The sequence below is a fragment of the Emydura macquarii genome, unplaced genomic scaffold (genome assembly GCF_026122565.2).
Source record: "Emydura macquarii macquarii isolate MOO-44397 ecotype Brisbane River unplaced genomic scaffold, CSIRO-AGI_Emac_v2 contig_2994, whole genome shotgun sequence".
NCBI lineage: Eukaryota > Metazoa > Chordata > Testudines > Chelidae > Emydura > Emydura macquarii.
Window position 1 is genome coordinate 2,177,700 of NW_027133131.1, and position 11,537 is coordinate 2,189,236.

An 11,537-nucleotide genomic window follows, 5' to 3' on the forward strand; every position below is an offset into this window, starting at 1 on the left:
ATAGCGCTGGGGCTCCTCCCATCAGAGGCCTCTGGAAGGCCATTTGCTTTGCTGCACCCTTCACTGAACATCCAGGAACTGAAGGCACCAGCCCAGAGGCCATTCAGAGAGGCAGGGCTGTGGCTAACCCCTAGGGCTGTGCAGAGTGCCACAGGCAGTCCTCAGTCCCAGGGGCCTCTACAGGGATTGTGGTGCTGGATGACAATGCAGACGGATGTCCCGTCTCTGGCAGGCAATTACACCCAGTCCAGCACGGAGAAGCCTGTAGCGTCAAGTGATTTATGACTGCCCCTGGCCACCGTGAAAGGCCTGGTGCCTTTGTGTGCGTTGTTGACAAGAGGGGTGTCTAGGGCCCAGCAAGCAACACAGAGGTTGTTAAACTCCTTGTGGAGCCCACACACCTCTCATCAGCCCAGCAAAGAGAGGATCAAGTTAACACAAGCTGCTGAGTTGGAGCAGTGAGCAAAGGGGATGAGACAGGGACATGCCAGGAGGAAGAGGGACGGGGAGTCAGGGCCCCACTCCAGGAGCAACATATAAAGGGAAGGTCCAGCTGGTAGGTGCCAAGGGGGAAGGTTCCATATGCTTCAGGCGTTTTCATTGCCCGTGGAATGTGGACCAAAGGGCACTTACTACCTGCCCTGGTGGACGTAACCCTGGGCACCTGCCCCCATGGCCAGGGAACGCTCAGCCGTGCCTGAGCTCCTCCGTGTTCAAAGAGCTGGGCCGTGGGGGCCCATTAACAGCAGCTTTCCCTCTGTCCCCCCACTGAGCATGGGACGGCAGTGGTACCTCCTCAGCCTGAGTGTGTGTGTGGGGAGGGGTGGGGGGGGTCGAGTCACTTAGCCATTAAACCAGCCGATTACCATTAAACGCTCATCCCAGTAAAGCTGCAGAAGGCCCCACCCCTTCAAACGTGTTCTACGCAGCCAGCCCCTTTGTCCGGGGACTCAGCAACTGCTGCAGGCGTAACATTGCCCGCTGCACCCAGGATGCAGGGTTCAGCTGCTGCACCTGCCGCTTTAGCTCAAGCTGGAGGGCCCTAGTTCAAGCCCCACTGTCGCCCATGGCCGGAGGAGGATATGGTGGAAAATGCTGGTCCATCGCATTGCGTAATGCTGGTAACACCACCCCTGACTAGGAATTTGCTACATTGCCACAGGATAGTTGAAGCCACCAAGTTGCTCACAGCTTCCTGCTGCTAGGCTTGGCTCATGTAGACAGGGATACAGTGCTGGAAAATGCCTTCTGGACTAATCCCCATAGGGCCCTTCAGAACCCACTTCTCAAAGTACCAACCCCCTCATCGCCCAGGGAAACCACCTTTGAACAGGATCACTGCTAGCAGTTCCAACCGCAGGGTGGCCAGAGGTTTATTCTGCCATCAGCCGAAGATCACAGCGATCTGCAGCCTAGAAAGAGGTCTTCAAGAAACAGACCTGAGACATTTAAAAACAAGCCCTTCAAAGTAGCACAACTCCCCTCGGAAACCTGGGTCCCTCCACGCTGCGTGTGGACGTAGCTACCGGAGCGCCAACTCGGCCATATCTTCGCTGGCTGTCATCTGACCTCAAGTAACCGTGGCTTCTGCTGCTGCTGGCAGCTGGAAGAATCCCCTCTGGACAGATGAGGGGGGGAGGTCTTGGTGCAATCCCCTTCCCCTTGTCCCTCGGAAAAGGGGGAACTGAGCTGCAGAGAAGAGACGTGACTTGCCCGAGCTCACGGTGAGAGTGGCAGAACCAGAACAGAGCCCAGCAGCCCTGACTCCAGCTCACCTCGGGGGTCTCACTCCACCAGCCCTCCTGCTGCCCATGCCTGGCTCTGCCCCCTAGAGAGCATTCGCTCTCAGCGCTGGAACAGAACCCATGAGTCCTGGTGACTGGTCCCCTTTCCTCTACCCAACAGAGGGACACTCCCATCCCAGTGCACAACAAAAATCAGACAGACAGACAAGCACCAGACTGGAGGGGTGGGGGGGATAGGGGCCAAGTCCAGATTTAGGATCCTCCAGGCACAATTGTCCATTTCCTTGGGGAAGGAACAAGGACGGAATCATCAACAGCCTCAAGGCAGACTGAAAATCAAGCGATCCCGAGGGAGCAGGAGGGGGGCAACATCTTTCCCGCTGAAGGAAATTTCCTCCCCAAAAGAAAGTTCGGGTTTTCCAGATGACACCCAGCGAGGTTCCCATGGCAATGCTGGCGGGCAGAGGAGGAGCCTGCTACGGAGACTGTCCAGTTCGACCCAGGCCTTCCTGCTTCACAGCTCATCGTGGGGGATGTGCAGGGCATGGTCACACAGATCTGCAAGAAGAGAGAAGGGCACAAGCCGCCAGAACGTGGGAATTACCAGCCTGGATCAGAGCCGTGGTCCAACCAGTCCAGTCTCCTATCTCAGCAGTGGCCAGCACCAGCTGCTCCAGAGAAAGGATAAGAACCATGCAGGAGGCAGTTCTGCGACAATTTCCTCCTAGCTCTCTCTCTCCCCCCTCTCCCCACCGGAGATCGAGGGTGGTTCATGCCCTGAAGCGGCAGAGCTCACACTCCTTACAACATTTGCTCTTACTTCTCTCTGGCTGGTCTCACTATCATGTCTCATCCCTTTCTGAAACTTGCTTTTGCGATCAAATCTTGTGGCAGTGAATTCCAGTGTGTGAAAAAGTCCTTCCTCTTCTCAGCCGGGAATTTACCACCTTTCAACCTCACTGAGTGTCCCTGTATGTGTATATGTATTCCAGCAGCACCTGGAGGGCACAGAGCAGGGATCAGGCCCCTGTTGCGGTAGTTCTCAGGCTGGTCTGGTTTCCAGATCAAATCTTCAGTAACGTTTCTATCCCATTGTAGGAAACAGGCAGCAGCTACCACCAGCGTGCCCCTTTTGAACTCGCTCAGCAGCCCATGGCCTGGGAAGTCTGCAGCTGCCCTGTTCCTTTTAATATGTGAGATCATTCCCAGCCTGTATTAATCCAAACACCAGAGACTGGCTCACAGCTGCTTTGTTGACCACAACATTTCTAGCATCTTTCACACCAAAGCACTTAATCTACCTGAGGACAGTTTCACTCCTCACAGAAATGCAGCCACCTCTGGGGTGGGACATAGCAGCTGTTTAACATGGTACAGCACCATACAGTGTCCTCGGTCTCAAAAGAAAAGCAGCAGCCTGTATGCAAATGAAACTACAGGGGCCGGAGGGGTCAGGTCAGTGGAAAATAATTGCCTGGTTGGGACATGGCCAGGACAGAGGGCTAACACCCTGACTCTTGTGAAAAGGGCCACAGGGTTGACAATTTAAGTTTAACTCATTTTTCCAGTGGCAGATCCTCCCTGCTTGAGACAGAGAGCACAGGAGACCAGTCTGCGACTCAAAGCCACTCACGTGAGCACACAGCAGTCAAGGGGCTGGCCGGCGAACGGCCGGTGCAGCCCAAGGACAGGGCCGCTGCTCACTAGGACTGAAAGCTCTGGCTGCCAGCGAGTAGGGACCGGCTGGCACAGTCCTGGCTCACAATGGTCCCCCTCCCCCGCCGACATTCACACTTTAGTCAGAGGCGAATGAGAAACGTGGCTGTTTGAACAGAGCTGTTGAAGTCGGCCTTTGACCCAGACAGAGCAGAGAGCAGAAGCAATCTGCTGAAGACTGACGCATTACTGTGGCACGCAGTGCTATCAGGTGGGCAGTCCAGGGATATACGAGGATGCAGGTGTAAAGCCAGGGTCCCTTTGCAACAGCTCGAACAAGAATGAACAAAGGTCAGGCGGCACTTGGGGCTGCCGTCCAGGATGGGGAAATGGGTCCTTGAATAGCACCTAGCAATTGGCTGCTCCACTCCCAATCTGCTCTTGGCAACCAGTGAGAATCCCTGGCGCAAATGAAGTTTGGCTGGTTGTGGGAGGAGTGACTGTCCCTTGGCCCTGCCCCAGGAATGCTTGGCACAAGCTGGAGTTTCCCAAAAAAGCTGCAGGTGGTTAGAAAAGGCAGTGTGAAATACAACTTCTGATTTGCAGCCCTCGGTCTGGGAGCAGCAAGTCTGCGGAGCCGGGTCACTCCCGCAGAGCATTCGCACCAGATCCCCAGCGGCCGGCTCGCCAGCATTCAAGAGGGGGCTGCTTTTTAAGATGGGAGTTGTTTTGGGCCAGCAACGCTTGGCCCTTTTGATCTTCGGGAGGGTGTAAGACTTGTCTATTAGCACCAGCCTCTGCTGGAGGGGTGGCTGGGGAGGAGCGGGGGCTGCGAGAGGGGCGTTATTGGTTTATTACCTCGCTTTGGCATTGATTTTGTACATGTGTTTCTCTGCCACGTGTTTCTGTATCACAGCTGTCACAGCACTACCGAAGTGCTGCAGAAGGGCACGGCTTTACAGATAAATATGGCTCATGGGGACAGCGGATCAGAGAGGAAACTCGAGGCCAGGACAACTACTTCTGGTCGCACAGACCTTCGACCAGAGATCAGTCTGCGAGTCGCTGCACAGGGTTTGACACCCCAAGGGTGAGGAGAGAACAGGGGATGGGAGGGCAAATGTGGAAGACAGTGGAAATTCCATCCGTGGACCAGTCACTGCTTATCTGAAACGGCTGCCTGACAGAGAGTGACCCAGAGGCTGCGGAGTAAGAGAGAGCCTGGAGCGACAGGGCCAGTGGATAGGGCACTGCACTGCACTGGGAGTCAGGAGACTGCGGTTTGATTCCCAGCCCTGCCGCTGACCTGCTGGATGACCCTGGGCAAGTCACCGCAACGCTGTGCCTCAGTTTCCTCATCTGTAAAATGGGGCTAATGGCCCTCGCGGTCCTTTGTAAGGGGCTTTGAGATCTACGCACCAAGTCGTGGGTAACAGCTAAGTACCATTAGTTCCTTTCTTATCTTCCTTCTGAATAGTTTATTTAATGGCTTCTCTATAGTACTCAGTAGAGCATCTGGAGAGTTAGCCTCATGCCAGCACTCTACAACAGGGAGGGGGCATCCCTGATTTATAGATGGGGAAACCCAGGCAGAGAGCGGGGAAGTGACTCACCAAGGTTGTACGGGGTCTATGGCAGAGCCAGGAACTGAACCCAGGTCTCCTGAGCCTCAGCCCAGCCCCTCGTTCAGGTGATCATCTAATCAAAACAGACCTGCAAACCCCACTCCACCTCACTGCTTTCAGCAGTGGCTGCAGTTCAGCAGCATGCTTGTTGTTTAATGACTCCCTGACATTTCAGGCACTTTCTGAGAACCAGGATAAAATGGGCTGCTGTCAAAATTTAAAAAATGCATAAGGGAGAGGCCTTAAATCGACATCTCTGGGGGAAAAACTGGCCAAGGAAGGTGTGGTTGTGGGAAAGGTGACTGTCTCCCCAGGCCTCATGGATGGATTACTCCATGTCTCAATCCCTCCCTCCCGTCTCAGAGAAACCCCATCACCAGAAGGCAGTCTCCTCTGAGCTGGAGCACAGCAGTCACTCTGTACCAGCGATTCTGCAGCACTGGTGTATATGATGGGAAGTGGTGAATAATATGGCTTGAGTGCAGGGGGACCAGCCATGGTATCTTGGCTAAATTCTTTATGTGCTAGCACCCCTCTTCCCCATGCACTGCCAACGGCTTCTGCCCTGTTCAAGGGACCATCTCGCTTTTAAGAGTGATGAGTTCAGTCCTCCGCATCCTTTAAAAAGTGGACGTTAAATCCTATTGAGGAGAACAGAAAGGAGCATAAACTCCAGCAAGTGAAGTGTAAAAAGAGAATTAGGAAGGCCAGAAAAGAATTTGAAGAACAGCTAGCCACAGACTCGGAAAGTAACAGCAAAAAAGAATTTGAAGTGCATCAGAAGCATGAAGCTGCTAAACAACCAGTGGGGCCACTGGACAATCGAGATGCTAAAGGAACACTCAAGGAAGACAAGGCTATTGCAGAGAAACTAAATGAATTCTTTGCATCGGTCTTCACAGCTGAGAACATGAGGGAGATTCCCAAACCTGAGCCTTTCTTTTTAGGTGACAAATCTGAGGAACTGTCTCAGACTGAGGTGTCATTAGAGGAGGTTTTGGAACAAATTGATAAATTAAAGAGTAATAAGTCACCAGGACCAGCTGGTATCCACCCAGGTGTTCTCAAGGACCTCAAATGTGAAACTGCAGAATTACTAACTGTGGTATTGCAAGCTATCATTTGAATCAGCTTCTGAACCAGAGGACTGGAGGATAGCTAATGTGATGCCAATTTTTTAAAAAGGCTCCAGAGACGATCATGGCAATTATAGGCCAGTCAGCCTAACTCCAGCACCAGGCAAATTGGTTGAAACTATAGTAAAGAACAGAATTATCAGACACACAGACAAACACAATTTGTTGGGGAAGAGTCAATGTGTTTTTTGTAAAGGAAAATCATACCTCACCGATCTACTAGAATTCTTCGAGGTGGGGGGTCAATAAGCATGTAGACAAGGGTAATCCAGTGGGTATAGTGTACTTAGATTTTCAGAAAGCCTTTCACAAGGTTCCTCACCAAAGGCTTTTAAGCAAAATAAGCTGTCATGGGAGAAAAGGGATGGTTCTCTACTGGATCAGTAACTGGTTAAAAGATAGGAAACAATGGGTAGGAATAAATAGAGGAGGTAAATAGTGGTGTCCCCCAGGGACCAGCACTGTTCAATATATTCATAAGTGATCTGGAAAAAGGGGTAAACAGTGAGGTGGTAAAATTTGCTGATGATACAAAACCACTCAAAATAGCTAAGTCCCAAACAGACTGCGAAGAGTTACAAAGAGATCACTGGGTGACAGGCCAACAAAATGGCAGATGAAATTCACTGTTGATCCACGCAAAGTAAAGCACATCGGAAAACATAATCCCAACTATACATATAAAATGATGGGGTCTAAATTAGCTGTTTCCACTCAAGAAAGAGATCTTGGAGTCATTGTGGATAGTTCTCTGAATGTCAGGAATCATTAGGAAAGGGATAGATAATAAAAGACAGAAAACAACCTACTGCCTCTTTATAAATCCATGGTCAGCCCACATTTTGAACACTGCGTGCAGATCTTGTTGCCACATCTCAAAAAGATATATTGGAATTGGAAAAGGTACAGAAAAGGACAACAAAAATGATTAGAGGTATGGAAAAGCTTCCATATGAGGAGGGATTAATAAGACTGGGACTTTTCATCTTGGAAAACAGACGACAAAGGGGGAATATGATCGAGGGCTATAAAATCATGACTGGTGTCAAGTGAATAAGGAAGTTTTATTTACTCCTTCTCATAACAGAAGAACTAGGGGTCACCAAATGAAGTTAATAGGCAGCAGGTTTAAAATGAACCAGAGGAAGTATTTCTTCATACAACGCACAGTCAACCTGTGGAACTCCTTGCCAGAGGATGATGTGAAGGCCAAGACTATAATGGGTTCAATAAAGAACGAGATCAGTTCATAGAGGATAGGTCCATCAATGGCTATTAGCCAGGATGGGCAAGGGTGGCTGTTTGCCAGAGGCTGGGAATGGCCAAGGGGATGGATCACTCGATGATTCCCTGTTCTGTTCATTCCCTCTGAAGCACCTGGCACTGGCCCCTGTCGGAGGACAGGACACTGAGCGAGATGGACCATTGGTCTGACCCAGCGTGGCCGTTCTTATGTTCTCTGCTGAGGCTGCCAATGAGGGGCCAATTAGTACCAACCACAATGGTGAGACCTGCCCCGGTTTCACACGGGAGCCGCTGACCAGCCATCAGACAGAGATGGTGGCTGCTGACTGGGCTTGGCCTCCAGCCAGCCATCTAAAGGCGAATGAAAGCCTCCAGGCCCCGTTCCCTGCCTGACTAGCCCCCCGCCCCCAGCCCCAAGCAGCAGGGGAGCCTCACTTACCAGTCCGTTTGCTGCAGAGCAGATCCTTGACGTTGTCGGTCTCACGGGAGAAGAATTCAATGAGCTCATCCTCATACTCCTCGGCGATCCTCTCGCACTGCAACAGGAGCCACAGTGGGTCAGAAACCTGCCCCCGGCCTCCCTCAGCACCTCGGGGTCACACGGGGCAGCAATGAGAGAGAGGAGAAAAGGGCGCGGCCCCGCTCTACGTAACCCCAGCTACCGACAGCAGCCCCACCAGCCCCCTCCTAACGGCTCCCAAGGCTACGAGGGGGCTCAGTGCTCTGCAGCCCAGGAAGAAGGGTCAGGGCTAAGCACCGGGGCGCTGCTAGGGAGAGCAGCCTGGTGTCTCCGACTCATCCCCTGGTGCCCCCGACTCATCCTCTGGTGCCCCCGACTCATCCCCTGGTGCCCAGCACCCAGCCGGGAGGGGGCTACTGCGGCTGAGAGTCAAAAGTCATCCAGGAGCCCTCTGCAAGTGGCAGCTGAGTTCCGTGACAGGAGCAGCACGGGAGCACCCAGAGCCTCGCGTACGCCCAACACCTCCGCGCTCACCGCAAACTTCAAGCTGGATGTCACGTCCCCGTCAATTTTGGTTCCAGAAAGGTCCATCTTGGTCCCGTCATGGGAGATCACACGGACGTAGCTTTTCCGGTGGGTGGAAGGATCCACCTTCTCCCCGTATTCTTTCATCTTCTCACAGACCCGCTCCAGCAGCTCCGTCAGGTGAGCCTCGGATCTGGCGTAGGGCACCTGGGCAGAACCACAACGATCCGACACACTGGGCCGAGCGCATTCGCCTCAGGTCACAACCGTGCTTTGCAAGCGTTAGCCGAGCCGCTCGGCTCGCCCTGAGAGCGGCGACAGCGCTATCCGCAGAGGCGAAATCACACCGCAAGCCAGAGGTGCAGCTCAGCACAGAACCCAGGAGTCCCCACGCCAAGTCCCACCCCACGCCCACACACACTCCCCTTGCAGAGCCGGGAACAGAAGAACCCAGTCCCCTGCCATAGCAGCCAACGCTGCTTCTCTCGAGCAAGCACTGCTACTACGGAGGAACCATTCACGGCCATCACAAACTGGCTTCATGTTCCAGTGTCTCCATTTGGAGCTGGAACTCACCCTCCTTGGTTAACAGGGGGAGGAAATTTAAGTAAGTGGGATCTTCAGGACTCACTCTCTCCTCTGTCCCTCTCCCCGCAACACCTGGCTGCTATTTCCAGTAGGGCTCTACTGTCAATTTACCCAGCACCCTTCCCCTCCCTTAAACCTGATCCTCCAGGGATATCTGCCGCCCCAGCGCTGGAGAGAGGTACCGGGCTGGGCAAATGCGAGACACCCTACCTCTACGACCGATTGGCTGCCGTCTGGGTTGATACGGAACGACCCCATCTGGATGGTTTTCTTGGGGTCCACCCGGGAGATCTCCCACTCCAGCTCATCCACCAGGGCCCGACAAGCTAGAGAGAAAGGGAGAGAACTCAGCTGCACGGGGCATCATTAGTGACCGATGGTGAATCAACCCGAGGGAGAGAAGCAAACGGCAGTTATCCAGCCTGCCCCCTGCAGCCATGGGCAGGTTAGAAACACATAACAGCAACAACAGTTCAATGATGCATGGTGTGTCACATCCACCTGGGAGCAGCAACTAACCCCCCTACAGTAAGTAGCAGGGTCTGCACTGCACCTAGCACAACGGGAGTCAGAGCACGAGAGATGGTCAATGGCTGTAATCAGCCCTTGCTCGGCATTAACCAACCCAATCCCCATTCTGCGGATAGGGAAACTGAGGCACAGGGTGCAACTATCACCCAGTGACCGAGCTGGGAATGCCCCCTTTACCTCCGCAATGGAGATCCTGACTGCTCCCAGCAAGGACATTGGTCAGCAGAGACACCAGGATGACAGAGATGCAGAGAGTGTGTGAAACCCAGCCATTCATCTTCACGGCCGCAGGCTGGCACAGCGACCTGCAGAGAGGCAGAAAGGCTTCAGTGCTTCTAGATCACAGCTCCTCATCTCAGCCACCACAGGCCTCCACGCTCCAGCAGGCACTGTGGAAACGCAAAGCAAACTCTGCCTCTGCTACAGAGAATCCCTCCTGATGATCTCTTCCAACCCCAGCCCCTCGAGGGGCTTGTCTATCTGCGTCTGGCACTGAGATGAGTTTACTGGGGCAGCTGTCCCATTATAAACCCAGCCCCCGGCAACGTGGACATGCTTATTCCAGCATGAGAGCAAACCTCTTCGACTTCGCTGACACCGCTTGCAAAGGGACAAAAGTGAACCCAGCTAGAGCGGAATAACAGCCCCCTCCATGGGAACTGACCCTGGTGGAACCAGAGCATTTAAAACTCCCACCCTGCCATACCCTGCTATAATCCCCCGTGTGGACAGACCTGCCCCAGGAATAGCTCCAACCGCCCAGCGCACTTGGGCTGGGCCAGCATTTACCAGGGCGCGATGGGACAATCACCCCCTGTCCAAGGCTGCCCGCCCAGGAGCCGCTGGCCGGCTGCTGGGCTCGGGTGAGCACAAAGCCCCGACTGTGCGGAGGGCCGGAGGCCGCCGCGTTTGGCAGTCTGGAGCGGCGCTTTGCTGGTTATTGGGGTCCCGCAGTTGCTCCTTCCCCCGGCACAGCCCGGACACAGAAAGTCCCCGCAGGTCCGCGCCACCAGCCCCAGGACCGGGACCGATGGGCATGGGGGAGCCCCAGCATCCCCCCCGGCCAGCCCCACGTGGCGCCTTTGGGGGCAGTGGAAGGGCAGGCTGACCCCCTCCTTCCATGGGTCTGCAAGCTGCTCGCCAGTGTCCCCCACTTCCCGACACAGACCCCCCCACTCTGCCCCCAGTATCCCCCAAAGGGGCTCCCCTACACAGCACAGCCAGCCCCCACCGAGACCCCCCCAGCTCCCCATTATGCCTGCGAGCCCCCAGAGCCCCCCAGCCCGGCTGCCGCCATCACCCTGCGGAGATCCCTATAGGGACCCCCGCCGTGCACCCCAGAGCACAGAGCCCCCGGCAGCGCCCCCTGCGCTCCACAGCGACCCCCATGGGGACCCCTCAGACCCCGCTCCCACACACAGACCCCTACAGGCCCCCCGCACCTGAGACCTGTCCCGGCCCCGCCGCTCGGCCCGGGCGCTGACTGAGTCCGGCCCCCCAGCCCCAGCCCCAGCGCAGCGCGCCCCCGGGGCTGCCCCTCCGGCCGCCTGACCCGCCGAGCTCCCCGCCGCCGCAACCCGGGGATCCGCTGAGTGGCGGGGGGGGGGCTCCCCGGCTCCCCCCCGGCAGCGGCGGCCAATGCCCCTCTCCGGCCGGGCAGGGGGCGGCCCGGCCACAGGCACCGGCGAGGGCAGCTAAGGCGGCGGCAGGACCCCCGGCGCGCAGCGAGGCCCCAGCTCGCGTGGCGGTAGGTTCCACGTGAGCAGCAAACCCGGCAAGGGGCGGGGCCGTCCGGGGGGAAGGGGCGGGGCCTGCGCGAAGGGGCGGGGCCACGGTCAACATCGCGCAGGCGCAGAGCAGGGCGGGAGTTACAGCTGGTGGGAGGGGACCTGGGGGGGCTGCAACCGGGGGGCGGGGGCTGCGGCGGGCACGTGGGGGTTGCAGCCGGGCGGGGGAGCAGGGGGGATGCGGGGGGTGCAGCCCTGCCCTGCCCTGCGATCACGGGTGGGCAGCGGGGAGCTCCCGG

At 55.7% G+C, this 11,537-nt stretch overlaps 1 protein-coding gene across 2 annotated transcripts; it reads right to left on the reverse strand.

Annotated features, from left to right (window-relative positions):
- Window positions 1-278: 278 nt before the first annotated feature.
- Window positions 279-11,258, reverse strand: CNPY2 (canopy FGF signaling regulator 2). Of its 2 annotated transcripts, none has more exons than XM_067529596.1 (6): window positions 10,954-11,258; window positions 9,689-9,816; window positions 9,191-9,306; window positions 8,402-8,599; window positions 7,847-7,943; window positions 279-2,303 (listed from the first exon to the last, which is right to left on the reverse strand). In XM_067529596.1, the coding sequence occupies exons 2-6, from the start codon at window positions 9,786-9,788 to the stop codon at window positions 2,260-2,262; spliced, it is 555 nt and encodes a 184-aa protein (XP_067385697.1). In that variant the 5' UTR covers window positions 9,789-9,816; window positions 10,954-11,258; the 3' UTR covers window positions 279-2,259. The 2 variants fall into 2 exon arrangements, with proteins under 2 accessions (XP_067385697.1, XP_067385696.1); XM_067529595.1 differs by having other exon boundaries at window positions 279-1,689; window positions 10,954-11,247.
- Between the last annotated feature and the right edge of the window lie 279 nt (window positions 11,259-11,537).

Coding starts and splice junctions, on each gene's coding strand:
- CNPY2 (XM_067529595.1), bottom strand. CDS start 9,788: ATGAATGGCTGGGTTTCACACACTCTCTGCATCTCTGTCATCCTGGTG. Junction 8,600..9,190: donor GCAGCCAATCGGTCGTAGAG/GTAGGGTGTCTC, acceptor GGTTCTGCCCAG/GTGCCCTACGCCAGATCCGA. Junction 1,690..7,846: donor GCTCTGCAGCAAACGGACTG/GTAAGTGAGGCT, acceptor TCTTCTCTGCAG/CTCAGTTCCCCCTTTTCCGA.